A 27,503-nucleotide genomic window follows, 5' to 3' on the forward strand; every position below is an offset into this window, starting at 1 on the left:
CCTCCTAAACCTCCTCATCCTGCAACTAGATTATGAAGCACTTCCCCAGGGCACAGACAATGATGCTTTCCCTGAGAAAACTGGTATGAGTTGGAGTAGCACTTCTTACACTTTAAGAGACATAAAAATAACCTGGAGGATCTTGATAAAAATGTAGCTTCAGGATCTATAGATCCGGGCTGGCCTGAGATTCTGCATTTCTAACAAACACCCAAATGATGCAGCTTCTGTTGGTCCAGGGACCACGCCAAAGGGGTCCTGAACTGGCCTGTACTCTTCCTGGCTTTTCCATCAGCTAGCTGCTGGCCTTGGGTGGTCTCAGAGTCTCTCTGGGCTTCAATTCTTCCTCTGTTGACTATATAGGTCAACAAACATATACTGACAGCTTACTACAAGTCAGGTCACCTTGGGTGCTTACTGGAAAATCACAAGCCCACAAGGGGCTTGCAGACTGGGGGCTTAAGGTCCAACGATAATACTTAAAGATGCTTTGGTTTCTAAAAGTTCATGACTCAAGGGCAGAAATGAAGTTATACGATCTTCTTCTCCCCAAAATATTTCCAAACACGATGACAAGGATCTCCTACCTGCTAATGTTCTCAGAACCTAGAAATATTAAATCCAGAAGGAGCCCCAAGAGAAATTTAGCCCAAACTTCATCTTGCCATTTAACAGATGAGGGAAACTAGAGAACAGAGGCAGAAAATGTTAAATCCAGAGCAACTTACCAGTTTTCCAGCTATGCTTTCGAAGGTAGTGCTGTTCAATAGAAATAAAATGTGAAGCACAATATTTTATATACGCAATTTCAAATTTTGTGGTAGACACATTGAAAAGAGTAAAAAGAAATGGGTGATATTCATTTTAATACTATGTTAACCTAATATGTCGAAAATATTATTTCAATATGTAATCAAGATAATACAATTATTAACAAAATATTTCATATTTTTTCGTTGTACTAAGGCTTTGAAATCCAGTGTAAGTACGCCTGCAGCACATCTCAACTGGCACTAGCCACATTTCCAGTGCTCAGAAGCCACATGTGGCCAGTGGCTACTACCATGTTGGATGGTGAAGATCTAGGTTGTATCATCCTATCCTAACCCAACTGTACACAGACCATTCAGCCCAATTTTCTGTTGGTCAGTAGCATCATTCCCATGATTAGTGATCATTTTTTTTTTTTATAGATACTAGACCAGAAAATCAATTCTCCAACTGAAGGTGTAATTTTCTGCGGCCAAGTTGAATAGCATGTCATTTCTGGAAGAGACCTTAAAAGTGGGCTAAACTAACTTGATGTATGACTTTGCTGAACACCAGAGAGGCCCGAGAGCCTCCTGCTGGTCCTGGTGATGGCGCACTGGCAAATGGAACCCACATTTCCGTAGTTCTGTGGATGAAGTGTCCACCACCTAGTAAGCATCTAAGAAACTTCAGCCACCTTCTTTCCCTCTTCCTCTTCTGGTTTTGCACCAGACTGGTTTGTCTCCAGGATAGTTGCTCGATTAAAATGAGATACAATGTAGAACACATTTGGGAGGAGGAAATGTCATTTCCAGCTTGCCTGGTAGGTGCACCTCCGCAGGTAACATGTGCTACGTAAGTGGCAGCATGACACACCTAACTGATGAATGTCCGCAGCACACCCATTCAGCCAGGAAAGTCACTCTGGCTTTCCCTAGGAGGCTAGTGGCGAGGAACTGAGGCAGGGAGTTGCAAAAATCACTTTTGCCATTCGACGAGTAGAGCCAGTTCTTGGGTGTTATCCGCAAAGCGCTTTTCTACTGCTGCACAGCCTCAAGAAAAACCAGTTTCAGGAGCACCACACCTAGGATCATATGATGCAATCTGATATTAGCGTCTCATTGCATCAGGGTTTCTGACGCATGTGTCTTTTGCGCTGGCAAAGAGGTTTATAATGGGGAAGGAGAAAAAAAGCAAAAGACTGGCTGGCTGAAATCTAAAGGTACTGTTAGTACTGTTCCTAATTGGCCACACAGGGTGTTTGGAGGATAAATACCCAACCAACCACTGCGGCCTGACAAGCATCAGCATGCTATTTCCTGAAGGGGACTTGATGGCATATTAAGGTGAAATTCTTTTCTAGTTGATTCTATTTGTGTTTCATATCAAAGCATCAAGCTGTAATCTCCTAAATCTTTTTTAATGCAGGTCTATGAAGCCCCTTTCAAAGGGTACTTCTACTCTCTGTCTCGACCATTCTGAACATCTTCGAAATGTACCAGTTGATTCTTCATTTCCAAAGTTCTTTTACATAAGAGCTCTTGGCTCCTGGGACGCACAGACTTTTGACTTTGATCAAATATCTTAGATTTGTACTTCATGGTTTCTCGGTCTTCCTTCAGACATTTGTTGCGTCCTCAATCTTGCTTCTTGATATGATTAAAGAATGAATGAATTGCAAAAATCCTAAAACTCTATCCACCCTCAGGAAGTTGCCTAAAGAAGGAATTTCCTTGTGCAGAGTGCCTAAGAAAAAAGAAGCAAGTAAAAATCTTTGGCAGGAGACCAAGTGATATTGAGATCATAACGTAGGAGGGAGACCAGTAGCTCATCCCCCCATTCCCCCAACTCCCGGGAGGAGCCAACAAGCTCTTCTGGCAAAAATCAGTCCTCAGTGTGGCTGACTAGGCTCTCCGGTAGCCCTTGCCTACTTCTTCAGCTCGAGCCAGAGGGCTCTTCTCACCCAGCCCCACAGGACACTTTTCCTCCCTGGAGGCATGTATCAAGATCCCTGGATTCTCTGTGTACTGTTCCCTCCAGCTGCCCTGGAATAGTCTTCCTGCCTCTGTTCATCTGGTGAGTTTTATCTATCCTGTAGGTCAGTGGTCCCCAGCCTTGTTGGTACCAGAGACTGGTGCTGCCTCCTATGAGAATCTAACACCTGATGTCTGAGGTGAAGCTGAGGCACTGATGCTAGCGCTGGGGAGCGGCTGCAAGTATAGATGAAGCTTTGCTCGCTGGCCCACCATTCACCTCCTGCTGTGCAGCCCGGTTCCTCACCAACAGATACCTGTCTGCACCACGGGGGGTTGGGGACCCCTGCCATAACTTTCTCCAGGGCCGCCTTCCCCGACCCCAGTACAGGATGAATTCCTTTGTCGTGATGGTCCTACAGAGGTATCACTTTGCAATGCTTAAGTGGAAGAGGGAAAAAGCTTTCCTCAACCCTCTTAGGATCTCTCCCTGGGACTGAAAATTATACTGACAGATTGACAGGAGAAAAGGATACAAATTTAAGTGTTACATGACACTAGAGCCTTCGTCAGGAACCGATGACCCAAAGAAATAGACCTGTGTGTTTTTCTGCTGAAGAGTGGACAGTCACGGAGAACTCCAGTGGGTTGAGGAGGAAAATATCTAGACTGGGAGAAACTTATCAAGGCCTGTTTATCGGATTCTTCTTGGTGTCCCTTTGTCCCTGGAGATAAGGGTGCTCCTTTCCTCCTTGTAAGGGCAGGGCACCTCTCACCTGAGGGTTTTATGGCCTATTTCAGGGAAGAAGGGTTAGGGGTCAGTGACCTTCCTGCTTCTGGTATTTTCTTAAAACTCCTTCAGCTTAAAATATTCAATATGCTAAGGTGCCATGTTGAATATTTTGATGAATAACCCATCACTTATTATACGTGTAATTACTTGTCCAAGTGTCTATTTTTCCATTAGACCTTACATTCCACTAGGGCAGAAATCTCGTCCTCTAGCTTTTCATCCCCAAGACCTAGCACTGTGTCTTGCATGTACCAGGGGCTCAGTAAATAGTTTTCAACAGCTGAAAAATTTCCATCAAAACTAGCTTTCAGTGCATCCTTGGCCTCCAAGTTAATTACTAACTCACTAATATAGCAAACTTTTATGTAACTCTACCACGTAGCAGCACCTTGCTATATACTGAGGACACATCCGCAGACCAAAAAAAAAAAAAAAAAAAAAAATACTGCTTCTCTCCGCAAAGGAGAAAAATTATTCAAATTGTATTCATGTTGCATTCCAATCACTCAATTAGGGCACGTCCCTCGTTGGCGGAGGCGTGAGCAAAGTAACTATTTTCCAGCGAGTGTCCTTAGGTGACCTGTCTAGACGTGTCCGGGAAAAACAGTCTAACATTCTCCTAAACCCCAAAGAAATCCCTGACGCTTAGGACGCGCTGCGTAGAAAGCCCGAGGCGCGTTGCGCGGCCTGTGAAACGCGCAGGACCGGGAGTGAAGTCTGGCGGCGTGGCGCCGGGCGCAGGCTCGGGTGGGCCCGGCCGCCCCGCGGGCGCGGGCCGGGCCGCCGCGGGGTCCGCCGGCCGGCAGGGGGCGCGCGCGCCCCAGGCCCCGCGCCGCTCGCCCCGCCGCGCGCTCGCTTGCCGCCCGGCAGCACATGTGTTTCTGTTTTGTGTTGTAGCATTTGTTCTGGAAGCCCGTATTTACATTTTAAGTGTATCTGGTGAGTGGGCTGGAGCCCTTGTCTGGGCCGGGAAAAAAAAAAAGCCCTCCGGTTCGTCTTTTAGTTGCTTCTCTTCTTTTTTTTCTCCGGATTCTCATCACTCCAACCAGGTAGGGGCTGAAAATCAAAACCGACAATGATCAGTTTGCGGGATCTGGGAAAGTTTTTTTTTCTCTCTCTTTATTTCAAGGAGAAAAGGTAAAGAACCTGAAGAAGGGGGGGGTTGGGAACTGAATGAATAAAAGGGGAAGGAAGGCGGATCCACGTGGTTTAATCGGAACAGACAGAGATCCCATTGTTCCAAAATCAATAAAAAAAAAAAAAAAAAGCAGACAGGGCGAAAGCGCAGGGACGCTGGGGGAAAGTAGCCGCGGAGCGGGGCACTTTGCAGCCCGAACCAGAGATCCTCCGGGCCGCACTTTCGGGGAGGGGCCAGGAGAGTTGGGCACCATTAAAGTTTTTATTTTTCGTGTCTGTGCGAGCAGGTGTTTGGGGCTGGGGGCCAGCTTTATTCGACACCCTCCCCCCGCCCGTCGCGGCAGCCCACCCAAAGGGATTCGGCTAATTAGAGCCTGAGGTCGGAACCCCCAGGCTGGGCGGAATTGGGGGCTTGGGCGAGGAGCGGGGAGGTCGGAGAGAATTGCATTTAATTGAGCGGGCTTGGGGAGGGGGACGCGGAGACAAAAGCAGCAGGTGGGGCGGCAGGGGAGCGGGGAGTCCTTTCACCACCGGAGGTGCCAAAGGAGGATCTTTGAAGTGTCCCGAAGCTTTCTCTAATTAGAACCTAGGGGATCGGAGGCTCTTTTTCCTTCCCCTTTACTTTTTTGGGGAGTAGGCTGTAATTGTGATGCGATGTAGGTAAACCTAACTTGAAGATGGGCCGGGGTCTCCATTTTTTTTTCTTTCCTTAAGCGGATTGCAGTCAGCGGCCTGGGCTCCCTTGCGGGATTCCCCGGGGAAGGCGCGCTGGGCCCCGGGAGGGGCGCGATTTCCTCCCGGCTCACCCCCTCTCCGCCCACCCCGCGGCCGCCACTTTGGGGAGGGCAGGGGAGGAAGTGGAGGCCGGTGGCTCTGCTGCGCTCCCCTCCCCCCGCGCAGTTTATAACCCGTCCATTGTGCGCCGCTGCCCCGTGTCTCCTCCAGCGCGACCATGCCCAGGAAGAAGGCGGCGGCGGCGGCCTGGGAGGAGCCGAGCTCGGGCAACGGCACGGCCCGCGCCGGGCCCAGGAAGCGCGGCGGCCCGGCCGGCAGGAAGCGCGAGCGGCCGGAGCGCTGCAGTAGCAGCAGCGGCGGCGGCAGCAGTGGCGACGAGGACGGCCTGGAGCTCGACGGGGCCCCCGGTGGGGGCAAGCGCGCGGCGCGGCCGGCGGCGACCAAGGCGGGCGGCACAGCGGTGGTCATCACCGAGCCCGAGCACACCAAGGAGCGCGTCGTGAGTGAGGGGCCGGGGCGCGGGGGGTGGGGGGGGCGAGGACCGCGGCGCTCCACTGCGTGCGTCCTGGGTGGGGGCGGCGGGACCGACGCAGGCCGCGGGCTGAATCATCGCCGCCGCCACACAACAAAAGGGCGCGGGTGGGCGCGGGCCGGAGGCGGGCGCAGGCGGCTGCATGCCCGACCCCGTGCCGCCCGCCCGCGCGGCCGTTAGTCGTTGGGGCGCGCGACCGGGGCCCCTCGGCGGGGGAAGGGCGGCCGGAGCCCGCGCCTGCCCGCGCGAGGGGGTCATGGCCCCGCCCCCGGCGCCGCTCGAGCTGCCTGCCTCCGCCTCCCCTCCCCCTTCCGCCCCGGGAAGAGAGACTTTTGCAAGTTGTCTCCGGTCGGAGCAGGGAATTCGCGCGCAGGGCGCGAGACCCCGTGCCTTCGGCCACCCTGGGCCTCCTGCGGCTGCCGGTCCGCCCGGGCGTCGCGAGTGAGGGGGTCGCCAGCTCGCTGCGGGGAGCGGCGGTTTGTGCCGGGGCTTTGAGGTTCCCGCCGCCTCGGCTCCGGCGCTCCGGGGGGGCGGGGCCTGGCGGCCGCCGCGCATGCCTCTCACTGCCCTGCGCCGTCTCGCGCCGCCGGGGAGGCGGGGGCGGCCGGGGCGGGGTGCGAGGGCGCATGCTCGGGAGAGCCCTCCCCCTGGAGGTCGGGAAGCCCCCCCTTCGGCTGAGAAGTGTTTTAGGCTTTGTTCACCGCTTGGGGTCCGAAGGCACGAGTGCAGGGTGATGGCTCAGTGCATCCCCCCAGGGCAAGAAGCATCTTCTGTGGTCTGAGTGGGTTTGAATTTGCTCATTAGAGTTGGGCCTTCAAATCTTAATTTAAGATCGTGACCATCTCAACTTACGTATCTGCAAAAACCTTGCAGTCAGAGATCTCAATCTGGGGTCTGCGAGCCTCAAAACCGACAAGTTTAGTAGTGTGGGCCGAGTGCTTGGTAGACACTCAGAACTTTCACCAGATGCTCAGATAACCCCCAAAAAGTAAGAGCTTCCACCTAGGGTCTAGAGTCAGACATCTAGAGAGGGCCTTTGCTCTCCCCAGACGGTGTATAAGGGTTAACAGCACCAGAGTGCTCTTCAGAGGAGCAATGGCAGTGTTTAACTGGTTGAAAATAATGCATTTCTACATCTACTTTATAGATGAGGAAACTGGGGCACAGAGTTTAAGGACCCAGTCCCAGCCCACTTGGGGCCGGATTTCCACACTGCCTAGGTGTTTTCTGATGTCATCCTTATGCCTCTGCACATTGCTGGTGTGAAAGGGCTTGATAACTGCCCCCCCACACACACCCCCGCAGTGAAACGTGAAACGGTCAACATGTTAGATAGTGGAGGATCATGAAGTGAAAGGCAACGTCACTGAAATGTCTTATCTAGGTTTGGGGGCCAGGCCAGTGCCAGTGAAAATGGCCACAGTCTTGAGAAACTGAAGCACAGGAGCTGTTCCTTCGACCAGTCCAGTTCCTCTGTGGGACATTTGCTCTCCTGTCAGTGTGCTACAGAGCCAAAAAGAAAGGGCAGGTGGGCTCTGCCTCTGCTGTGTTCATTCTCCACTGAGTTGACAGCCAGCCCATTAGAGCAGTGAGTTTTGTCAGGAAGTGCTGGGATTCACCCAAGATGGTAGTCACAGAGTGTGCAAAGGGACACCAGGCTTCCCACCAGCTTGGTACAGCTGCTTGTCTGATGGGAATGGCCCTGTTCTTAGTCTTAACTGGGAGATCAGGCAGGCGTCAGTTTACTGTTTTACATCTCACATATGTTTTAAAGTTCCCGAGAGAAATGTGTATATGTACATATTCGTATCTCTACATCCCTTCTCCCACCTCCTTAAAAAACAAAGCTGTTTCCTTTGCACTGGTCAGCCCACCATTCTAGGCTCAGGAGACAGGGTTCGAAAATGATGCTCTTTTATGCCTCGTGGGAAGCGCACATCTCAAGTTGTAGGTTTTTATTAGCACTTGTTGAGTTCGGTCCAGGGTCAAGGCCAGGCCCATGCTGCCCTATTGCCTTCCCACAGGTCTTGGTTGGCACTGTCCCAGTCCTGTGTGGGCCTCCTGTCCAGTATCCTTGGCCCCAGGATCCTGGGCTCCAAGGGAAACACAAGATCTCTGCCTGTTAAGCGTCCTGGGAATCCAGGCTGTTGCCACCGGCCGACAGCAGCCCTTTGCCTGTGTCAAAGAGGCTGTTACTTGAGCGTTTTGCAAGCCTCGCCACTGTTCTGAGCTTCTTGTATGAAAGCGGTGGCCAGGAGTTTGTCTGAAACCGTGTTGCCTTCAGTTAACTTAAAACTGCAGACGTTGGGCTTGTGAAAGAGGAACCTCAGAGACTTGTATGGTTAAGGGGCAAAGCCGCCTCAAGTAAAAGATGTTTTATAACTCTTCTTCTACACCATTCTTAAAAACGTGCTTATGATTTCAGTCTTGGAAAATGCTCTCTCCAAGGACCTCAAGTTCATATATAGTTCTGTCAGATGAGCATGTTGTGATGGTCTAGGGTTGATGCAGCCTGAATTCCCTGTAACTTCGTAACCCTGTAGGTAAAGCAAGCAGCCTGGGCACAATCCTAGAGAACACACTGACTGTCACAAGCTGTCCAGGTCTTTATAGTTTTTCCAGTGATGTGTTGCTGAAGTTTTGTAGACCCATAGACAAATCTGTCCCATCCGAAGGGACCAAGTAAATACAACTGGAAACCAAGCTTGAAGTCTGAGTTGAAAGCTCATTAGGGAATTTTTGTTTGCTGGCGTTCTTCTGAACGGTCTTCCCTCCGCCAAGAGCAACGGTCTTCCCTCCGCCAAGAGCAGCAGTCTTCCAAATGGATGTGTGTTAAAGGTTGACTCTCGGCCTCATAAACATGCTCCTTGCACTTAGGCAATAATTCAAAACTTGCTTTGGACCAGAAATCCCATTTTGTTGATTGAAGAAGCTCAGTGCATCTTTCCGCCGGGGCGGTTCATCTCAGCTTACGTGACCGGGTTGTCAGGAAGGAGCAAGGTGAAGTGAAATCCATTCATTCTGTTGGGGAGACTTTTTTTTCCAGCGTCTCTAGCTTTAGACAGGCAGTATTGCCGACACTGAGCTCATCTAAAAAACAATCTCTTGGGCCATCACTGGGGGCTGGATTCTACCTGGGAGAGTCTCACAGCCCCCACAGCCATCACTGGAGAGCCTCTGCATGGAGCCTCCAGGCATCTGTGGTCTCTCCCACATTGGGGCCTGGTCAGCTATCTGACAGGGACATGCCTGTGACTTAAGTAGTGTTAAGTAGTTTCACTCCTTATTTTAATTTTTTTATTTCATTGACAATAGAGAGAAGAATTAAATTATAGAAAAATAAAGGTCAAGAACCCACAGCATACATTTGTATAGTTAATAGCACTAAAAGAATCAACTACCTCCATCTGACGTATGAGGAACTAAGGCCCGTGACGTTAAAAAACCTGAATTAAGATAACACTTAATGCCCTTCGGTGAGACTCAGTCTGCTGTCACAGCAGCAGACTCAATTTACCAAGGTTCTTTACACCTTGTGTCAGAAAGGTTGGATTTTTGTGTAAATGCTTAGCTGGCTTGATGGGCCGGTGTCCACAAGCCTTTGACCGTTCATGCAGATGCTGGCATCTCCAGGTCACAGAAGAGACCCCTCCCTCCCCAGGGTGCTTGCAACAACTTACGGCAGAGTCCGGTGGAGCTGCAGGTCCTGCAGTGGCCAGTCGGGCTGGTGAACTGCTGCTGTGGTGACTGCACTTCTGTGTTGAGTGCTTAACAGTGACTGTGACACATGGTTCCCTGGAGCCTTCTGTCCACCGGGCAGCCGAGACTGCCAGGGCCTGAAGTGCGTGTCATTCCAGAGCACCACCCCTGCCCCCCTTTTTTTTTTTTTTTTTTTTTTGCCGTTCTCTGGCCTGGCAGCTCATCCCACGGTGTCTTAGTTCTTTCCTATGTCTGCTGCTCCTTCCACAGGGAACTTGACAGAACCCACTGGCCACCATTCATTTGTCTTCGGCAGTAGACCTGTAGAATGTTCTAGCGAGGCCTGCCAGTTAAACAAAGAAGGGGAGATAACCAGGGGAAACTCGGCTTCCATTCAAGTAATCTGAGTCTGGGTGCTGCAGGGGTGGACTACCCTCCAATTAAGGTCGTTCTCTAAATAATTTAAGTGCAGCCAAGTCATTCTCCATTCCTGGCTGTTCATTTCCGCTTCACACACTGACTGCCGGAGGTGTCCTGTAGACCAGCGGTCTCCAACCTTTTTGGTATCAGGGACTGGTGCTCCTACGAGAAATCCGATGCCTGATGATCTCAGGTGGAGCTGAGGGGGTGATGCTAGTGCTAGGGAGTGGCTTCCCTCAATCGCCACTCACTTCCTGCTGTGCAGCCCAGTTCCTAACATGCCACGGACTAGTATTGGTCCAGGGCACAGGGTTTGGGGACCTCTGCTATAGACAGACCATCTTCCTCCAGCCATGTAAATGTGATCAAGCAGCAGCCAGCATGACAGCATCTGTACTGTGGGGTGCCCATGACGTCAGATTTGGGTCACACAGAGGTCCCTAAGAGGAAGTTGATTCATTCATAGTGAAGATGTGTTCATCTTACAAATGATGCACGATGTTGCCAAGTGTCCCGCCAGGGCAGTCACTGCGTAGAGGTTAGAATGACTGGACCCAAAGCCGTTTGGCATTTTTTCCTTTGAGCCTTCCAAGAACAATTCTGTAAACAGAAAGAAACTTCTTTCCTTCTACTGTCCTGGGAGGAGGATGCAGAGGACGAGAGCAGAAGGGAGCTTACTGCCTCCCTTGCCAGTGTGACTGGATAGTTCAGAGGTGAATCTTTGACAATCTATTTTAAAAGTATATTTGGGCATTTCAGAAATGAAGCAAAGTGCCAAGGTATTACAGTGAGTGCCACCCAGAATTGGACAGTGACCTCGAAAATGGCTTATATTCCATTGACAGCCTGAGAGTGTGTGGCTGTAATGACTGTGTTGTGAGGAGGAGGACTGAATCGGTTGCCTGGGAACCACAGCCCCACCGCCCCCCACCGTGTGGCCCAGCCCCAGGTGGTCCCTTGTTCCAGTCACCACTGTTCCCCATCTCATGGGCCAGCAATGAGGATGAGCCCATCCAAGGCCACTGGGGTCAGATCTGCCCCGCCCATGCTGTCCAGTGTCTTCATCCAGTGGAGAAGTTGATCATGGCGCTGGGATGTCTGCCGCACAGAGGCTCTTGGCACAGTGGGTGGCACCTGGAGGAACAGTGGGAAAGTACTGGAGTAATTACTGGGCAGAGGCGACAGGCTCCTAAAGGCTGAAGTCTCTGGAGCGCCACGCTTGTGGGAAAACGTAGACTTGACCCCAAAGGACATCCGGGTGATATGACAGGCCTCTTGAAAATACCTGTGGATGGGAGGAATGTCATTTGGCTTGTTTATGTATGTATGTTTTGCAAAACATGTTTTAAAGAGAAAGGATAAAAATGAGCCTGAGCATAACAAGTGAGTGGCTGGGGCAGGGCTGGGATTAGCACACTGAAGTGGTGAGTACCTCGGGCCTTTGCCCACTGGCTAACAGTGAATTATTTTTGTTTCCCGCTGTTGTTGGACAGACTTAGAAAGCTGGACACAGCATTTCAAGCTAATTCTTCTTTTTCCCTCTTTCTCTCTGTAGAAACTTGAAGGGTCTAAGTGCAAAGGGCAGCTTTTGATTTTTGGGGCAACCAACTGGGACTTGATTGGTCGAAAAGAAGTGCCTAAACAACAAGGTATGAGAAACAGTTTCTAAAAATATAAAAGCTACTATTTATTGAGTGCTTCCTATATATTGGGTATCCTATGTAATTCTGGTGACCATCCACCAGGTAGGTATTCTTGTCATTTACAAGAATGTTTAGAAAGGCCAGGTAACTTGCCCAGAGTCACACAGCCTCTCTAATGATGGAACCGGATTTGAACCCTGGTCTTTTATGAGTCTCTCACTTCACAATTCTGCTTTGAAAAAACCAATTCCATTAAGATCGGAACAATTGAAATAGTAGCCTCAGTCGACGCCTTTTCTCCATCTTCCTTTCTCATGTCACTTATCTTCATTAAAACGAAGAGGCTGGTCCTGTGGGATGTCAGAATGTCCTAGACATTTGTCACACGTCACATGTCAAACTGTTAGACATTTCAGAAGAGTCCACATTCTTTTGCAAGCTGCCAAATTGTTGCAGGAGCCGGTTTGACAGCGCAAGTAACAGTCTGGAGAGTGGGGGTAGCAGAGAAGTTCTAAGAAGTAACTTTAGTCCCCAAATGCTTTTAGAAAATTGATGTCGTTCCTCTAGAGAATACCGCCCATCCCGGAGAAGGGAGGCTGGCACAGCGCCACACTTTATGGTTTCTTGATTTCATTTGGAAAGATTCCCAAAGTGCTTTCCAGCATTGCCCTGTGAGCAAATATTTGCGCCCTGACACTCCCGGGGGCCTCGAGAAGGCCAGTGGAGAGCATCCTTTTCCATAAAAACGGCAGGAGTTGTAGCAGCGCCCGCTTGGGGTCCAGCTGAGTTAGAATTGGGTCTGAGCCATTTCCTCCCACTGTGGAAAAAGGGCCCAGACTTAGGGCCCGAGTCTGCCTGGCAGCTGCCGTCTCCAGGAAACCCCTCCTGGCATGTGATGACCTAGTCTGCCAGCCCTGTGGCATCTCCTCTCAAAGCTGCTCTTCACATGAGTGGCCCACTCCCGGTCACAGACACCCGGCCTCAGAAAGGGGAAGTAAATTCTAGTGGAAAGTGGCAGCAGAGGCTGAGTTGACTCCCGTGGGTGTAGGGTGAGGCTCAGAAGGTAGCGAAGCCTCCTTGTGAGTTAAAGATGGCTCCCATGCTGCAGTCGAAGAAATTCTGCCCTTATCGGGCCCATTTTTAGAGTGCCTTTTGGTCTTCTCTCATTCCTACCTTTGCTTCCCTGATTTTTCTCCCTCTGAATGAAATTTTACGTGTGCGTGTATATATATGTAATACATATACACACGTATGTATGTACACACACACATACTTTTTTTTTTTTAATATTAACGGTATTTTTAAATATCTCTCGGCCCTTCGTGACCTAGCCAGTACACGTTAAGGGAAGGGAGGCAGGATTTGTTTTTCCGCTTGTGCCAAACGTGAAAGGAAGGACGACTTCCCCTCCCACCCTAATCTCCCCCAATCTCTGGCCATCTTTGAAGCGTACCTTCTCTCAGCGAGGGCTGGGAGAGCCCTTGCGTGCACATCGCCGTGGATCTTATAAAACTGGCAGCATGACAGGGACGCCTTGCTTGTTTGCAGGATACCACAGGGGTTCACGCTCCCTCTCTGATTAGACCAGGCCGCGGGAGTTCACGACTGCAGCCTGGCCGAGGGACCGGGGAATGTTGCCGGCCTTTTGATTTGACTTGGATCACTCTGCCAGGGTTCTTCAGGAGGCCAGGAAAAAGCCTGCCTCTCCCGGGCTGAGGACATCATGGGCACTGGTGTTCATAAGCTTCTAGAAGGAAGATGCTTCGGCAAATCAGCATCCCCCTACCCATGAGACGGGTCCACTTAGCCAAGCTGGGTCAACCATAGGATCTGTACCTCCACGGTGTCCATGTTCTTCACACAGACAACACACATCACTCATGCTAGCATTCGTTTGGATTTTGTGATAACAAGCAGGCCTTGGGTTTTTCTTAAAGAAGTTAATAAAACCTATGAAGTCTTTCATTTTTGGTTTCCCTGTTCCCAAGAAGTTGTTGGTTTTTCTGTCCACCTCCTGGTAGTAGACAAGTGTTCTCAGGTGGAGAAGCTCAGGGCTGTTGCTGTGTGTAACATTGACTTGTAGTCCTGAATCCGGGCTGCCCTCCTTTGCCTGACGGGCCCCTTGTCACTAAGTGAGAGGACGAGGTTGGCGTCCTTTGTTGATGGGGCATGGGCATGGGCAGGGTGGGGGTGACCCTGAACAATTTTACAGATTCTTCTCCATGGAGCCAGGAAATTGATGGAGAAGTCAGCCTTTCAATCAGTTCCCACATCCAAATCAACCTGACACAATTGAGTTGGCAGTGGCTAGCATTTCATAGCAGTCACCAGAAGCCTAGAAACACGCTCATATTTCTGTCCTCGAGAGCCCCAAGTTGAAAATATTAAGCAAAAAATTGGCCATGCCCCATCCACTAATAGGACAAAGTGGGGATTTTGGAGAAGGCAGCTCTTTCTTCCTCCCGTGCTCCTAGTGATGTCACTGAGTGCTCACCATGCGCCAGGCATGGGTGAGGCCCCGGATGGTCAGTGCGGAGGCATGCGAATTCAGTAGGGCATGTGCTGCGACAGATTTGTGGGGTGCCGGGGTATGGCGAGCAAAGAGTTAAAAGGGGGACATGACAGGGAGGGCTTCCTGGAGGAGGAGTGCTTGACCTGAGGTTTTAAGAACAAGCAGGTCAGGGAGGTGCATTCTGGGGCAGTGAATACATGGGCAAAGGCAAGGGATCATGACCTGACCAACACGGGGGGACCCCTGAGAAAAGAGCAAACCAAATGGTGGGAGATTGGTTGGGGAAGGGGCAGAGGTGCCACGTGGGGCCCTCACGCCAAGGCCCTGAAGAACTGCAGGGCAGGCAGTGTCTAGTGGATGGGGGCACATGGAGCCCGCACCAAGGGAGCCTGGTAGCAGGGGAGAGGGCGAGGGAGACTCGAGTCCGCTGCCGGCTTTTCTGGGTTAGACCCCGACCCCGACAGGGCTGCAGGAGAGGCACCCAGCCTCTTAGCCACCTGGAGGTGGGCATGCTCAGTAGCCGTTGAGTGTGAGTCCGAGGTCCACATGGGTTGGGGCCAGAGAAGGAGGTGGAACATCAGCGCCTGCGTGGCCACTGCCTGGGTGTGCACCAGCTGGGGTGGTCTGCTGGGGATGCTCCATCATGTTGAGGGTGCAACATAGCACAGTGGATCCTTTGGTCTAGTGACTTTTTCGGAGTGCTCTTCACCCACCCATCACTGCGGCCATCTGATTTGCATATTTCTCTTTGCAGCTGCCTACCGCAATCTTGGTCAGAATTTGTGGGGGCCCCACAGATATGGGTGCCTGTCGGGGGTCCGGGTGCGGACGGTGGTTTCGGGGTCGTGTGCAGCCCACAGCCTTCTCATCACCACTGAAGGGAAGCTGTGGAGCTGGGGTAAGTACCGAGCTTGGGCTGAGAGCTCAGGCTGAGTTCTGGGGTGACCCATGGAGCCATTCCCCCATGGGGCTGACTTCTTTCTCACGTGCCTTCCCTCTAAGGCAGGGCTCCCTTATTCGCAGCCCACATTTCCTCTCCCCGATTCCCACTAGAGTCTCATCTGTACCCTCCAGATACATCACCTTCCTCCACTTTCCTGCCATTTTTTGTCTCTGCATAGCCCCCTAATTCTTTGCATCCTCCTCTTTAAGCGACTTTTCCCCGCACATTCTGCTAGAATCTGTTTTTTTCTGATATCACGGTGCCTAGAACTAAATTCCCTGTTTTAGGCCCGCCGTCTTGTTCCGCAGCGCGGCGCAATGTGAGCCCTCTGTTCTCGCCACTGTAAATGCCCCTGGCTTTTATGGGGGCCACATCGTGACATCAGCCCCTGGGTCTCCGCAGTCCCGTTCCTCTGTTTGTGGGATCACACAGGTCTGCAGGTTTCGTAGCTCGTTGTCTGTTCTGTTTGTTTCTTCATATTGTTCCCCAGTTTACTTTTTCCGAATTTGCATTCCCTGCTGCTGGATGTCCTCACTTGGGTACTTGGCAGGTCCCTGTCCTTACCCTTTTGCTCCCTTCCATTTCAGTGTCCCCTGCAGAGGGCTTCCGTGCATTGCTGCCCATTTCCCTTCCAGATCATTAATCCAGGTATCAGCTAAGGCTCAGTTTAGCCCCACACCCTCCTGGGATCTATCGGCCGCTTCCTACAGCTGGATGTGTTGGCATTTGTCCCTGCCCTTTGTTTCTGGTCCTTTGGCTAGCTTTTAGCCCATATGACTGCATTTTTATTTCGGTCTGTTTGAACCATTTTTTTTTGCAATTTCATGAGCTGCTGTACCAAAGTCCAAATATATTAACATCTGTTGTCTTCCCTGCACCCTGCTAATTTTGTAATTCATTTGAAAAAAAAAAAAGCTAACAAGTGTGTCTGGCCCAAATTTATACTTCATAGTCTCTTGATGACATGCTGACATTGCCTCGATTTTCATTTTCTCCTGATTGGCACAGAGCTGTGTCCCTCCCCGCCGGCACCCCTCCCACTTAGCGTTCCAGCGCCGAACACAGCAGCCTCTGTCAGAGTGCCGAACTTGAAATGCCTTATTTCCGGTCTCTACTGAATCTCACTTCCGTGGTGCTTCTAAAAATGTCCCCTGCGCTGACCCTGTGGGCAGGGGATGGTTCTAAAGGCTGTCCTTCTAACATGGCCCCGGGGCAGAGACATGGCCCCGTGAGCAGACTTGGTGCTGCAGGGGTGGCCGGCCAGTGGGAATGTCACGGGTCCACTGTTAGTAGTCACTCTGAAAGCTGAGGGGCCTTGTCCAGAGTCCGGAAGCATTAGCGCTACAGCACATCACTCACGAGAGTCTGTACCTGCCAGCCGCTCAGGTACCGAAAAACCGCACCCAGCACTTGTTCTGTGTTTAAAGTGACTTTCGCAGTGAACTTGGGTATCTAGCGTCTGCCTCTACTGCCAGAGGACTGAAATCAAAGTACACGTCCAGGTGTGGTTTTCCTCAGGCAACCAGAGGCCATTCGCTTCTCAGGCCCTCTCCAGGACGATGGGTGCTCGTCTTTGTGGTTCTGCTCGCCAGGTTTCCCATGATCTAATGATCAAAGTTTTGTTGTTGGAGAAGGGTACAGCGACTCTCTCCTTGAATCGCCCTGACTTTCCGGCCTTGTAAAATTTTCCCAAAATGCTCAGTAGCGAGTATGGTTTTTTGGTCAGCTAGAGGGACTTGCAAGCGGCCCGTTGACTTATTTTGCTTTGGAACTATTGTAGCCTGTGTTGAAACTAGGGAAGGCTTCGGGGCATCCAGGCTCCTTCTGGCCCCCGCACCTCGCCATGCCCGCTCTGAAGCTGAGGGGCTTTGCCAGAGGGCCTCTGTGTTGCAGGGGACTCGGCAGCCGGGGTCACCACCTCAGGCCTCACTGCCACCTGACCCCACAGCCAGTGCAGCTCCAGAGGGAGGGCTTGTGTTTGGAGCATGTCTGGCATTTGTCTGTCCCTCGGGTTGCTAAGGGCTCTGTGAAGGGTGGTCCGTTGGGGGTGGGCTTGGCACTGTTTAGTGAGCATTGTTTATAGGGCAGTAAAAGGAAGAGGAATGACAGGCAAAAACCAAATGGTCCACAGCAGGTGCCCAGAGCACTGAGGTAATTAAATTCTTGTGAGGCAGGTGTTGAAACGGTTGCTGTCTTAAAATACATCTCGTAGTGAAGGGAATGAGGGAATCGTGGTCTGGCAGGTACCGTGAGAAGTGAGAACTGAGTTTCCATGAGCCCTTCTGCTTGTGACTGACGTCCAGGCCGAACGGAGCGTTTTGGCCACTCCCCTTGGTCGTAGAGAGCTGCGGGACGTCCCTATGGCGGGTCCCAGCTGGTGACCCAGAAAAGAGGGTCAGAGAAGTTGACGTAGGCGGCTGGAGGCTGGCTGCCGGTGGAGACGGACATCTCTGGGGACAGTGCCGTGTATCTTATCCTGGTCACCCGACCCAGTGAGGCAGGCCTCAGAAAGCCAGCCATTGCCTGAAAAGCCAGAGCTTTCACCTTGTTCTCTTGTTTTAGAGGGTACCTTCTAGGAGACCCAGATTTGTCTGCATTTGAAAGGGATCCCACTTGCTCCATGAGGCTGCCCTGGCCGCCCTCTCTGCCTCCCACTTTATCTTGCTCTTGGTCTGCAGGTCGAAATGAGAAGGGACAGCTGGGACATGGCGACACCAAGAGAGTTGAAGCCCCCAGGCTCATCGAGGGTCTCAGCCACGAAGTGATTGTGTCAGCAGCCTGTGGGCGGAACCACACCCTGGCCTTGACAGGTGAGGAATGGCTGGTTTCTTAACGTGGCAAGAGGCCAATTGGTCCACTTTGGGTGGTGGGTTAGTCTTGGCCCTGTGACTCGGTTACAATCAGAAAGATGCCCCAGTGAGCCTGGGTGGGTGCTTCTGGAAGGCCTTGAGAGCCTCATAGGCCGGGGAGGCTGTGAGGAGGGGAGGGCAGGGCAGGGCGTTGGGCCTCTCTGCTGGGAAGTGGTTTTGCTCCGAGCCATGAGGCATCCGCTCCAGCACCTTTTGGAACACTGTCTTATTTACATTCTTTTTGGCAAAGGAGCTGTTTGTATCATTTTGGAGCCTTTGGTTCCAAATCTGGTTCAAAACCCTCAGTATTATTTTTCCTTTTGTGATATCGTTCTTTCCTTCCAGAAACAGGCTCCGTGTTTGCATTTGGAGAGAACAAGATGGGGCAGCTGGGCCTCGGCAACCAGACAGACGCGGTCCCAAGTCCTGCACAGGTACCACGCTCCCTACTCGGCCTTGACAGCCTTTTGTTTCTCTTTGCGCTTGTGCTCGATTTCCTAGGTTGAGATTGTACGTCTCTCTTGATCCCTTGTAAAAATGGAGTCTAGCTGGTTTGGGTGGAATTCACATGCTATAGTCTTTAAAACAGGTTTCACAGTTGAAAAATATCCTGAAAGAAGTTTTACTTTCTGGATTAAATAATTTGTCACAGAGGCCTTGTTTTAAGCCAATTCTATCCCAAAGAAAGTGAGGAATGTTATATGGATGTGATTTGTCATTATCTGCAAATACTTTGAGATTCGACCTTGTATGAAGGTAAAAGTCGCCTGCCAGGTACTTAGAACACAAATAGGAGCTTGGTGGTTTCTTCGTCCTAAAAAACCTACAATAAGTTTGAGGGTGGGATTTATACCTAAAAAGTGAACTAATATAAGGCAGCAAAATGCTAATAAGTGTGTGTGATGAGTGGTTTCATGATGGAGGGAATCAGATTTCTTGATCTTAAAAGAGATTGGCCAAGCCGATCTGTGGTTTGAGGATTTTTGAAGTATTCTCGTTTTGTCAGCCATTTGTCCTACAGTGGAATGTCAGGTTTCTAGAGAAGCAAGGACCAGTGGACAGGGTCTGAGATTCCCTCCCCATCTCCAGTTCCATCGCTGATTTCCACGGTGCTGCTACTTCGTACCCTCTGCTGCTTGTCGGGGCGTTTCCCAGGCTGAGCAGTGTGCAATAAATAGCACATTTTCTAATTGCTCAGATTTGTTTCCAGATCCCATGTTAAGTTATTCAGGGCCTTTGCTGTCTTCTAACTTACCTATTTTGAAACGTTTTATTTTTTGTTCACATCTACAGTTAACACCATTGGTCAAGTATCTCTATAGACATAATGGAGAACGTATGACAGTTCATTTTATTGGTCCACAGTAACACTTATAAAAACTTTTATAAGTTGACGCTGAACCTAGTAACTAAACCGAGATTTGAGGGTTGTTAGTTTGTTTTCTTTAACCCTCCTGCCCACACCGGTCAGCATAATTCAACGCTCACTGGGCACCAGGACTTGCAAGGCACAGTGTCAGGCATCGTGATTTAGGTTTACAAAGACCTGCGATACAGTTTACCTGTCTTTGATCCTGACTCTACTGGGAAGTTATGGGGGTCAACAGAGTGTTTCTTTATATTCTAAGCTTTTGCCTTCAGAATTATTGAGTCCATTAAATTTCTTTTGTAGCCTAGTAATTGTTTCAACACTAACCTACAGAGAGGTAGAGACGTTTTAATCATTGTTTTTAAAAAAAAAATGTCTGAAAGTCTCCCGTCTTGTCTTTTCAGATAATGTACAATGGCCAGCCAATTACCAAAGTGGCCTGTGGGGCTGAATTCAGTATGATAATGGACTGCAAAGGAAACCTCTATTCCTTTGGGTGCCCTGAATATGGTCAGCTGGGTATGGAAGTATATTTTTTAAAAGCTCTGTAATCTAACTGTATATTTAGAACCAGAAGTCAGTACTGGGCTGACATGTGTTAGAAGTGTGAGTAATTGATCACAGATAATAGCCTTGGGCCATTAAGTAGGTCTTACGTTTGGTGGAACAGCATGTCACAACTCACAGGGTCGTGGATTTGCCTTAAAGAAAAAGTCGGGGCTCCAGTGTGACAAAAGATTCTTTTCTGCTTTGGGAGTTTGTTCATACATAAAAGGATTCGAAGTGGAAAAAAGAAATCAAACCACCTTCATTTAATCTCATATTGAAAGATTCACCTTTATCAAAAGTGAGGAAATTACACGAGATTAAGTTTGTTCTAGAAACCCTGGTCTGGCAGTTATTTTCAGTACATACGTGAGGAGAACCACATGTAAAAAACAAAAACAAAAAACGCCACATTTAAAAGTGACTGGGATCCCTTCCCGTTTTCATCCCTAAACAGAATGTGCTCATCCAAAAACGTACCTCACTGAATAGAAAAGAAAAACTCAGAAAGTTATTCTCCGTAAGTGGAAAATGTCTCTCGATCTTGCATTTGTGCAAGGTCTCCATTTTCTTTTCCCATCTGACACCAAAGTGTTTTTCCCCTTCCTGGCGCCTTCCCGCCCGCCACCCCATCCCCTTCCGAGTAGGAGGTGAGGTGTGGGCGCCCTCTGCTGGCTCCTCGCTGCATGCCACTCCGGATCCGTGGCTGCCCCCGGATCTGGGTTGCCGGGGCTCCGCGTCATTGGAAGCCGGCAGATGGAAGACGATATAAATAGAACGAGGAGCATCTCGCTGGCCTTAGACTTTAGGGAACAGTGACTTTGTGAAACTAAATATACCTCAAGTCAGAAGTGAATAAGAAAGAACAGCTCCTTACGCACATTCAGTGCTGGTTGCCAAGGAGTTGCCAGAGACTGTTGGAGAAACGGTTTCCATAGTCACAGGCCCTCATGCTGTCCGCGGCCCCGTGCAAAACATGGGAAGTGCGTTTCTGGTCTACTTCCGGAAACACGTGGCTCCCCTGCTGCCTGTGGCTGCCCCAGATCTACCAACAAGCACCTCGTCCTAGCAAGTTGAAAATCAGATGACCTTGGTAACAATAACGGCTGACACCCAGCAGTTACTGTATACCAGTCACCATTTAAGTACTTTGCATGGAGTCTTACTGCTTAGTTTATACTCATTGAAGGTATTGAGACATTGGCTTTTGGTTTATATCGGTAGGATCCATTATTATTCACTCGCCAGCTTACTTTCAAACCTGTTTTCAATCTCTGCTCAAATCCAGAGATCCCTTTCAGAACTGGAACATGCGTGTGACGTTGGAGAAATGACTCGCCAGCACACACACTCACCCCTACTCTTCCTCACGCTGCATTTACTGGGTCAGGCAAGGCAAGGAGAGAAAGTGCCACTGAACTCTCATGTTCTCCCAACCGTAATGATATATTTAGGTTACTGGTAATGCATAAAAACACAAGTCTGAGGTCGTATGTTGCACTTTCGTCCATTGTTGGCCCATCCAGGGCTCTTCATAGAGGCCCCCAAATAGGGTGCAGACCATTCCTTTGGACTAGTAGCTTTCAGCTTCGTTGCGTGCAGCCCACAGTAAGAAGTACATTCTACAATGCAACCCAATCTGAACGTAGAACTGTAAAGGATTCTCACAAAATAACGTTCTTATAAGCAGCATCCTTTGGCGTTTTTTATTCTATTCATTTTTTAAAAACAACTGGTTTCAACCCACAAATTCGATTTCATGATCCACTAATTGGGTTGTGCCTCAGATGGGAGAACACTGCCTTGGTTGACAAAGGGGCCTGTTGAGGCCTGGCCACCCAGGTCGGGGCAGGTGCTTGGCCTGTCGCCGTAATGAGTGGTGCTCCGCCGCGGCCGCTGTTGACCGCTGGCTCTGGTCGCTGCAGGACACAACTCAGACGGGAAGTTCATCGCCCGGGCACAGCGGATAGAGTACGACTGCGAGCTGGTGCCCCGGCGAGTGGCCATCTTCATCGAGAAGACGAAAGACGGACAGATCTTGCCAGTCCCAAACGTGGTCGTGCGCGACGTGGCCTGCGGCGCTAACCACACGGTGAGCTCGAGTGTTTTTCTTGCTGCGTGTGCAGGGTGTGGATGTGTCAATAGCTGTCTTCATGTCTTGCACAGACATTTTGGGTTGGGATCATATAGTAAGCAGTTTTCCACTTTTTTATGGCTTTTGTCTAATGGAACAACATGGGTGTCCTTCTAGCTGGATAGATAACATCCTGGACTAGAGGTGTCGAATGGTTTTTAATCGTCAAGGTGCATGGATCTCTCTGCATCTTAGTTGTCTCCTCGCAGTCATTTCGCTGAGACCGCCTGTGAGTCAAACGTGATTCTCTTCTCTGTTGAAAGAGCATGGTCCTGGGAGTCCAGAGACCAAGCTGGTCTCCTGGTGGCGGCTGACTGGCTGAGTGATCTCGGCACGGCTCCTTCCCCTGGGGTCATCTTCTCCGTCGGTTGCACAGTGACTCAGGCTAGCAAGTCTAAAAGCTGATTTTCATTTCTATAGTCTTGTCAGGGGAGGTGAAGTCAGATTTTGTTGAGGGTTCTTAGATCAAGTTGTAATAGGTTGAACCTTCACGTGATCCAAACAGTAAGCATCAAAGATGCTGAGAAGAAAAGAAGATGGGTTTTAAATTGTTGAAACGTCAGTGCTCTGTGCGTCAGGGACCAGGTGGCGACCACCTGCATGTTCGTGGGGGCGTCTAAAGACAAGGCAGGCAGGCTTTGTCTCGGCTCTCTGCAGTTCAGCCAGTATTATCACAGGAAGTGGAAGCATCGGCTTGCTCTGCAGACAACTCTCGTGCTTCCGATGAGGGAGGTACTTGTGACTTTAATAATTAAGAACAGAAAAGAGTGTCCGTGGCAGAGAAAACAACACGTGTCTTCGGGTTGCTGCACCTGCTGCTGTCACCTCGCCCCTTAGGTGGTAGGACAGATCCCTACAGTGTTTCAGCCCCTTGGCCGTTAGCTGCTGCACCAGGTCCCCTCCTGTTGGCAGGCCTGTCCCCACCCTGTGTTTTCTTTCCCGCAGCTGGTCCTGGACTCCCAGAAGCGCGTCTTCTCCTGGGGCTTCGGCGGCTACGGCCGGCTGGGCCACGCTGAGCAGAAGGACGAGATGGTCCCCCGCCTGGTGAAGCTGTTTGACTTTCCCGGGCGCGGGGCGTCCCAGATCTACGCCGGCTATACCTGCTCCTTCGCCGTCAGTGAAGTGGGTCAGTGGTTTCTCCATCTGGGTCTCAGGAGGAAGGTGTCCAGAACCATGTGTGGTTTTCCCTCCCTGGCAGTGTTCCGTGGGAGCCACGTAGCCATTGTCAGTGTTCCCAAGACCAAGAGCCTTGATTTCATTGGCTTCTTCCCAGTGTTCTTTCCAACAGAACACCCCTTCGTTGTCACCGGTGCTGAGCATCTTGCATGATGGTCCCTATCCACCTGCCTTTCTCGTTGATGGTACTGAAGATGAGACTTTAGTTCTTGAGATGGCAGCTCACGGAAGGACCATGTTTGTCTTTCTCTAGGTGGTCTGTTTTTCTGGGGGGCCACCAACACGTCCCGTGAATCTACCATGTACCCAAAGGCCGTGCAGGACCTCTGTGGCTGGAGAATCCGGAGCCTGGCTTGTGGGTACGTGACTGTTTCCTGGTGAGCCGGATGGTGAGGTGTCTCTCCCCGCCTAGGGAGTGTGGGACACGCATGGGAGGTGCCTCTCCCTTCAGGGTTCTGTCCCCTTCAGGGCATCAGACGCACCAAATCCCAGAGAGGGACTCGTCAAGAGGGTTGACAGGTCTTAGAACAGATGACTCTCGTTCCACTGCCTTCATGGAAAGAAAGTCATTTTGAAGGTTTGGTGTGCTTCGCTCATATTATAGGCTCAAAATTATATTTAGTTGGAACTATGGTGGGATTTGTTACTCAGATGCTGGAATGGAGAAATGATCTCTGAGTCAGTGACTTTTCGTTTTACTTTGAGGACACTTGGTAAGCTCTCTGGAGTTTGAGGAGTTAACGGCTAGATTGTGGGGTTAACGGTTGTGGGGTGGGTGGCTTTATAATCTTTTGAAATCTCCACCCTCGCCTGAGTGGTTATCAAGTTCCACCCCCTTCAGAACGAGCTCCCACTTCACCCTGATTCAGTCGCTCCTTTTCCCAATGTGTGTGTTCACCCAAAAGTGATCCCCCCGCTCCCCAAGAGCCCTGGAACCTGGAGTGATGAGGAGACGGGAAAGTCCGGGCCCTGTGGTTCCTGGGTCTGGGGCTCGGGCTGCCGGACCTGGTGGTGACCGCCTCTGCCTGTTTGCAGGAAGAGCAGCATCATCGTGGCTGCGGACGAGAGCACGATCAGCTGGGGCCCGTCACCCACCTTTGGGGAACTGGTAAGCTGGTGTGGCAGGGGGCGGGACCCAGCTCGTGCTCGCTGAAACTGAGCCTGAAAAGCTCATAGACCGTAGAAAGTGTCTTTTATCCTTGTTGTGTTAAGATCCATAACATTCCCCAGTCTTTGGGTACATGAGCTTCTAAGACTATTCTGTGCCCACAAATTCAGTGGACCTCCGAATGACACAAGTTTGAACTGCGTGGGCCCACTTAGACACAGGTTTTTTTCAATTTCCTGCAGATCTATTGACCCACACAGTTCAATCCTGTGTACATGGGTTGATCCCACAGTTGAGAATCTGCGTACGCAGAGGGCCGACTGGTTACACGCAGACTTTCAGCTGCAGGTGGATCAGTGCCCCCGACCCTGCGTCGTTCCTGGGTCCCCTGTAACTGCGCGTCCTTTCTGTCCACATTGTAACATGGAAATCGAGAAGTTCCAGATCTCGTTTCCTCCCCTTGCATTCTGTAAGCCACGGTCGTGCAGTGAGGGTGATGGGAACGGGCACGGTCACTCCTCCATCTCCAGGGGGTGCAGACGCCGTGCCCAGTGGTGAGCCTGCTTCGAATCTGCTTTTCCTCCCAGGTCCTCGAAGCGTTTCTAAAAGCTCAGTAAGCAGCCTCTGCTGCTCCACGTAGCAGTGTGCCATCAGGCCAGCTCCAGGTCATTTGGGGACATTCTTTTCTCATTTTCCTAAATAAATTTAAGTCTGTGTTCCCTGCTTTTTATCTCAGTCACATGAGTGATTACAGCCGATGGCCCTTGGTTTCTCACGCATACTTGGCCTTCCCCAACCAAATGTCTCTGATTCTCGGGTTCTGGTGCTGGGTGAGCCCTTAACTTTTAATTTCTTCGTCAAGAAGAACAGCTTGGCAGTGGCGCCCGTCCTGACGGTCCGCCCGTTCTGGTTGCGATTTGATCCTCACCTTGGCTCTTGTGTTTCCTGCTGGGAAGGCGGTCTGTCTCCCTTTCCTCCTGTCGCGGGCGGGACCCGGCGGGGTGCCAAGGCGAGGGAAGGGCGGGCTTGATCCCGCGAGCAGTCTCGAGGACAGCTGGGCCGAACGTATCTTTTCCTGGGTGCTCTGCACCCGCTTCCGGTCCGGCAGCTTCTGAGGGGGATCCACGTGCAACAGACGCTGAGGACGGCCCCTTCGGAGGCGGGCCCGTGCAGAACCTCGAGAGACCTGAGGATCGGGCCGTTTTGATGGACTGTTCTTAGAGGGTGTTTTGGGGGCCTATCAGAACTAGATTCTGAATATCAACTTTAAAAAAAGAAGGGAATCAAGAACTTTTGGGGCCACCTCTCGGGAATGAGAAGATGGCGTGGCCGTTAGGGGAACCACTCGCTGTAGGGGAAGGAGTAATGCTTCCGTACCCACCCTGTAGGCCCCTCTGAGCCGAGCCGAGGGGTCTGCTGGCCTGGCAATCGCCCGTTCCCACACCTTTGCACGTGACTCCCCCAGGCAGCCCTTGACCAGTCCCTTTTATCTCTGGTGTCATTACCATAACAGATGATGGCTATTCGGTCTCCAGACCACAGGGTAGGCGGGTAGATGGCCACCGTTCTTTGTGACCTTGTAACCCTGAAGGGCTGCAGTTGCCATTTCTTCCTGGGCTCATGATGGTGTCACCTCACCAGTGCCACTCCCCAGAAGGTACCCGTCATCACATAAATCCTCATAGGTTATAATTTAGCATCTTGGTCTTGCTCGCGTTACGAACTGGTCACTTGTGGGCAGCAGCTTTGGTGGGTGACTACTCTGACCTGGCCTGCCTCAGTGTCTGAGCGGGAGCTCGGTCACGGAGGGCCCCACAGCCTCTGGCTGTGGCTCCAGTTAGCGGGTTGCCTTTGTCCTGTTTCGGATCGTGCCGTAGCGACCTCAGTTCCCTGAGCATCTCCTTGCTTGCCTCTTCAGGGCTATGGGGACCACAAGCCCAAGTCTTCCACCGCAGCTCAGGAGGTGAAGACATTGGACGGCGTTTTCACAGAGCAGGTGAGCAAGGACCTGTGCCAGTGGGAAGCAGAAGGCGCTGGTAGCAGAGAGAAAATGTGATTTGTACCTCACTTTGCCTGTTTGTGGTCTTTGCATGCTGCCTGTGCTAAGAGTCTTCTGATGACCCCCAGCCATGAGCAGGAGCACGCACAGGGGCACGCGGGCCGGGCTCTAGAGCAAGTGGCTCTCCTGCCTGCCTTGTACCTGCCCTTAAGACTACATACACACCCTTGGGGAAGTGGGGTCGGTGACGAGGTGTGAGCTCCGCTGTTACGTCCAGTAGGCTGCCACCCGTGTCTGCCAAGATGGGATTGTCGTCCAGAGAGGCACAGGGAATGGGAAGCATGACCCGCATGTCCCCCACCAGCCCCTGCTGACAGTAGCGGTGAAGCCCTGCTCAGTGGCCTCCTTCCGTCTCTCCCCGTGGCAGCCCGGAAGGCTTTGGTTGGCACGGTGTTGGGGACGGGTCACACTGAGACTACTGGCCTTAAGTACAGCGGTTTTATGTACTTTTCAGGAGTCTTCCATTTCTCTCCATGTGGACCCAGTTTGCCAGCCTAGCTGACTCACGTCCTGTTGTCTGCCTTGTGCTTGTCTGCTGCGCACTAAGTGACACGCCTGTGCGCTGAAGTGCCCTCGCACACCCAACGCTGATTTGTTCCCCCAGGTTGCCATGGGCTACTCACACTCCTTGGTCATCGCGAGAGATGAAAGTGAGACCGAGAAAGAGAAGATCAAGAAACTGCCAGAGTACAACCCCCGCACCCTCTGACCGTCCCGGAGTCTCCACTCCACCTTTCGTGGCAGCTGTCATTTCCATGTGCACTGGGACGGGAAGTCAGAACGAGGAATTTAAACGAGCAGAAGTCGACCGAAGGTGCATTTTTGTTAGGCTCCCTGAGGTTCCGTTTTATAAGTGATCCAACGTCAACTACCTTTTCTGTACGCTTTCCAAAGTGTTTTTTCTCTCTAAATGTTTAATTAAAATATTTGCTCATAGTTGACTTAACCATTCCTACAAAAGAGGCAGAAACTTTGAGCAATCTAGGTTTTTTTTAAGTTTTCCTTCCCCACCCCCCCCCTCCTAAATCTACTTCTCAAAACTCCACTTTACAGTCATAATTAGCATTGTGATCCGGGTGGGTGCTACCTGGGAGAGGAGTCCCCATTTACTCAAAAAAAAAAAAA

The 27,503-nt window shown here is 51.0% G+C and overlaps 1 protein-coding gene across 3 annotated transcripts; it reads left to right on the forward strand.

The window, feature by feature from the left end:
• The first annotated feature begins 4,362 nt into the window (after positions 1–4,362).
• On the forward strand, positions 4,363–27,503 carry RCC2 (regulator of chromosome condensation 2). 3 transcript variants are annotated; one of them, XM_039842085.1, is made up of 13 exons: positions 4,364–4,565; positions 5,599–5,887; positions 11,595–11,688; positions 14,949–15,092; positions 17,816–17,947; positions 18,332–18,420; positions 19,760–19,874; positions 21,827–21,993; positions 22,981–23,161; positions 23,465–23,570; positions 24,247–24,319; positions 26,238–26,315; positions 26,983–27,183. In XM_039842085.1, the coding sequence occupies exons 2-13, from the start codon at positions 5,606–5,608 to the stop codon at positions 27,085–27,087; spliced, it is 1,566 nt and encodes a 521-aa protein (XP_039698019.1). In that variant the 5' UTR covers positions 4,364–4,565; positions 5,599–5,605; the 3' UTR covers positions 27,088–27,183. The 3 variants fall into 3 exon arrangements, with proteins under 3 accessions (XP_039698021.1, XP_039698019.1, XP_039698020.1); XM_039842086.1 differs by lacking the exon at positions 4,364–4,565 and adding an exon at positions 4,834–5,032; XM_039842087.1 differs by lacking the exon at positions 14,949–15,092 and having other exon boundaries at positions 4,363–4,565; positions 26,983–27,503.

This window comes from Pteropus medius, unplaced genomic scaffold (genome assembly GCF_902729225.1).
Source record: "Pteropus medius unplaced genomic scaffold, Ma_sr-lr_union100, whole genome shotgun sequence".
Lineage (NCBI taxonomy): Eukaryota > Metazoa > Chordata > Mammalia > Chiroptera > Pteropodidae > Pteropus > Pteropus medius.

Bases quoted from the DNA above. Each gene is read 5' to 3' on its own strand.
- RCC2 (XM_039842085.1), top strand. From the start codon at position 5,606: ATGCCCAGGAAGAAGGCGGCGGCGGCGGCCTGGGAGGAGCCGAGCTCG. The intron at 15,093-17,815 runs GTAAGTACCGAG...CTTGGTCTGCAG, and splicing joins AGGGAAGCTGTGGAGCTGGG to GTCGAAATGAGAAGGGACAG. The intron at 18,421-19,759 runs GTACCACGCTCC...TTGTCTTTTCAG, and splicing joins CGGTCCCAAGTCCTGCACAG to ATAATGTACAATGGCCAGCC.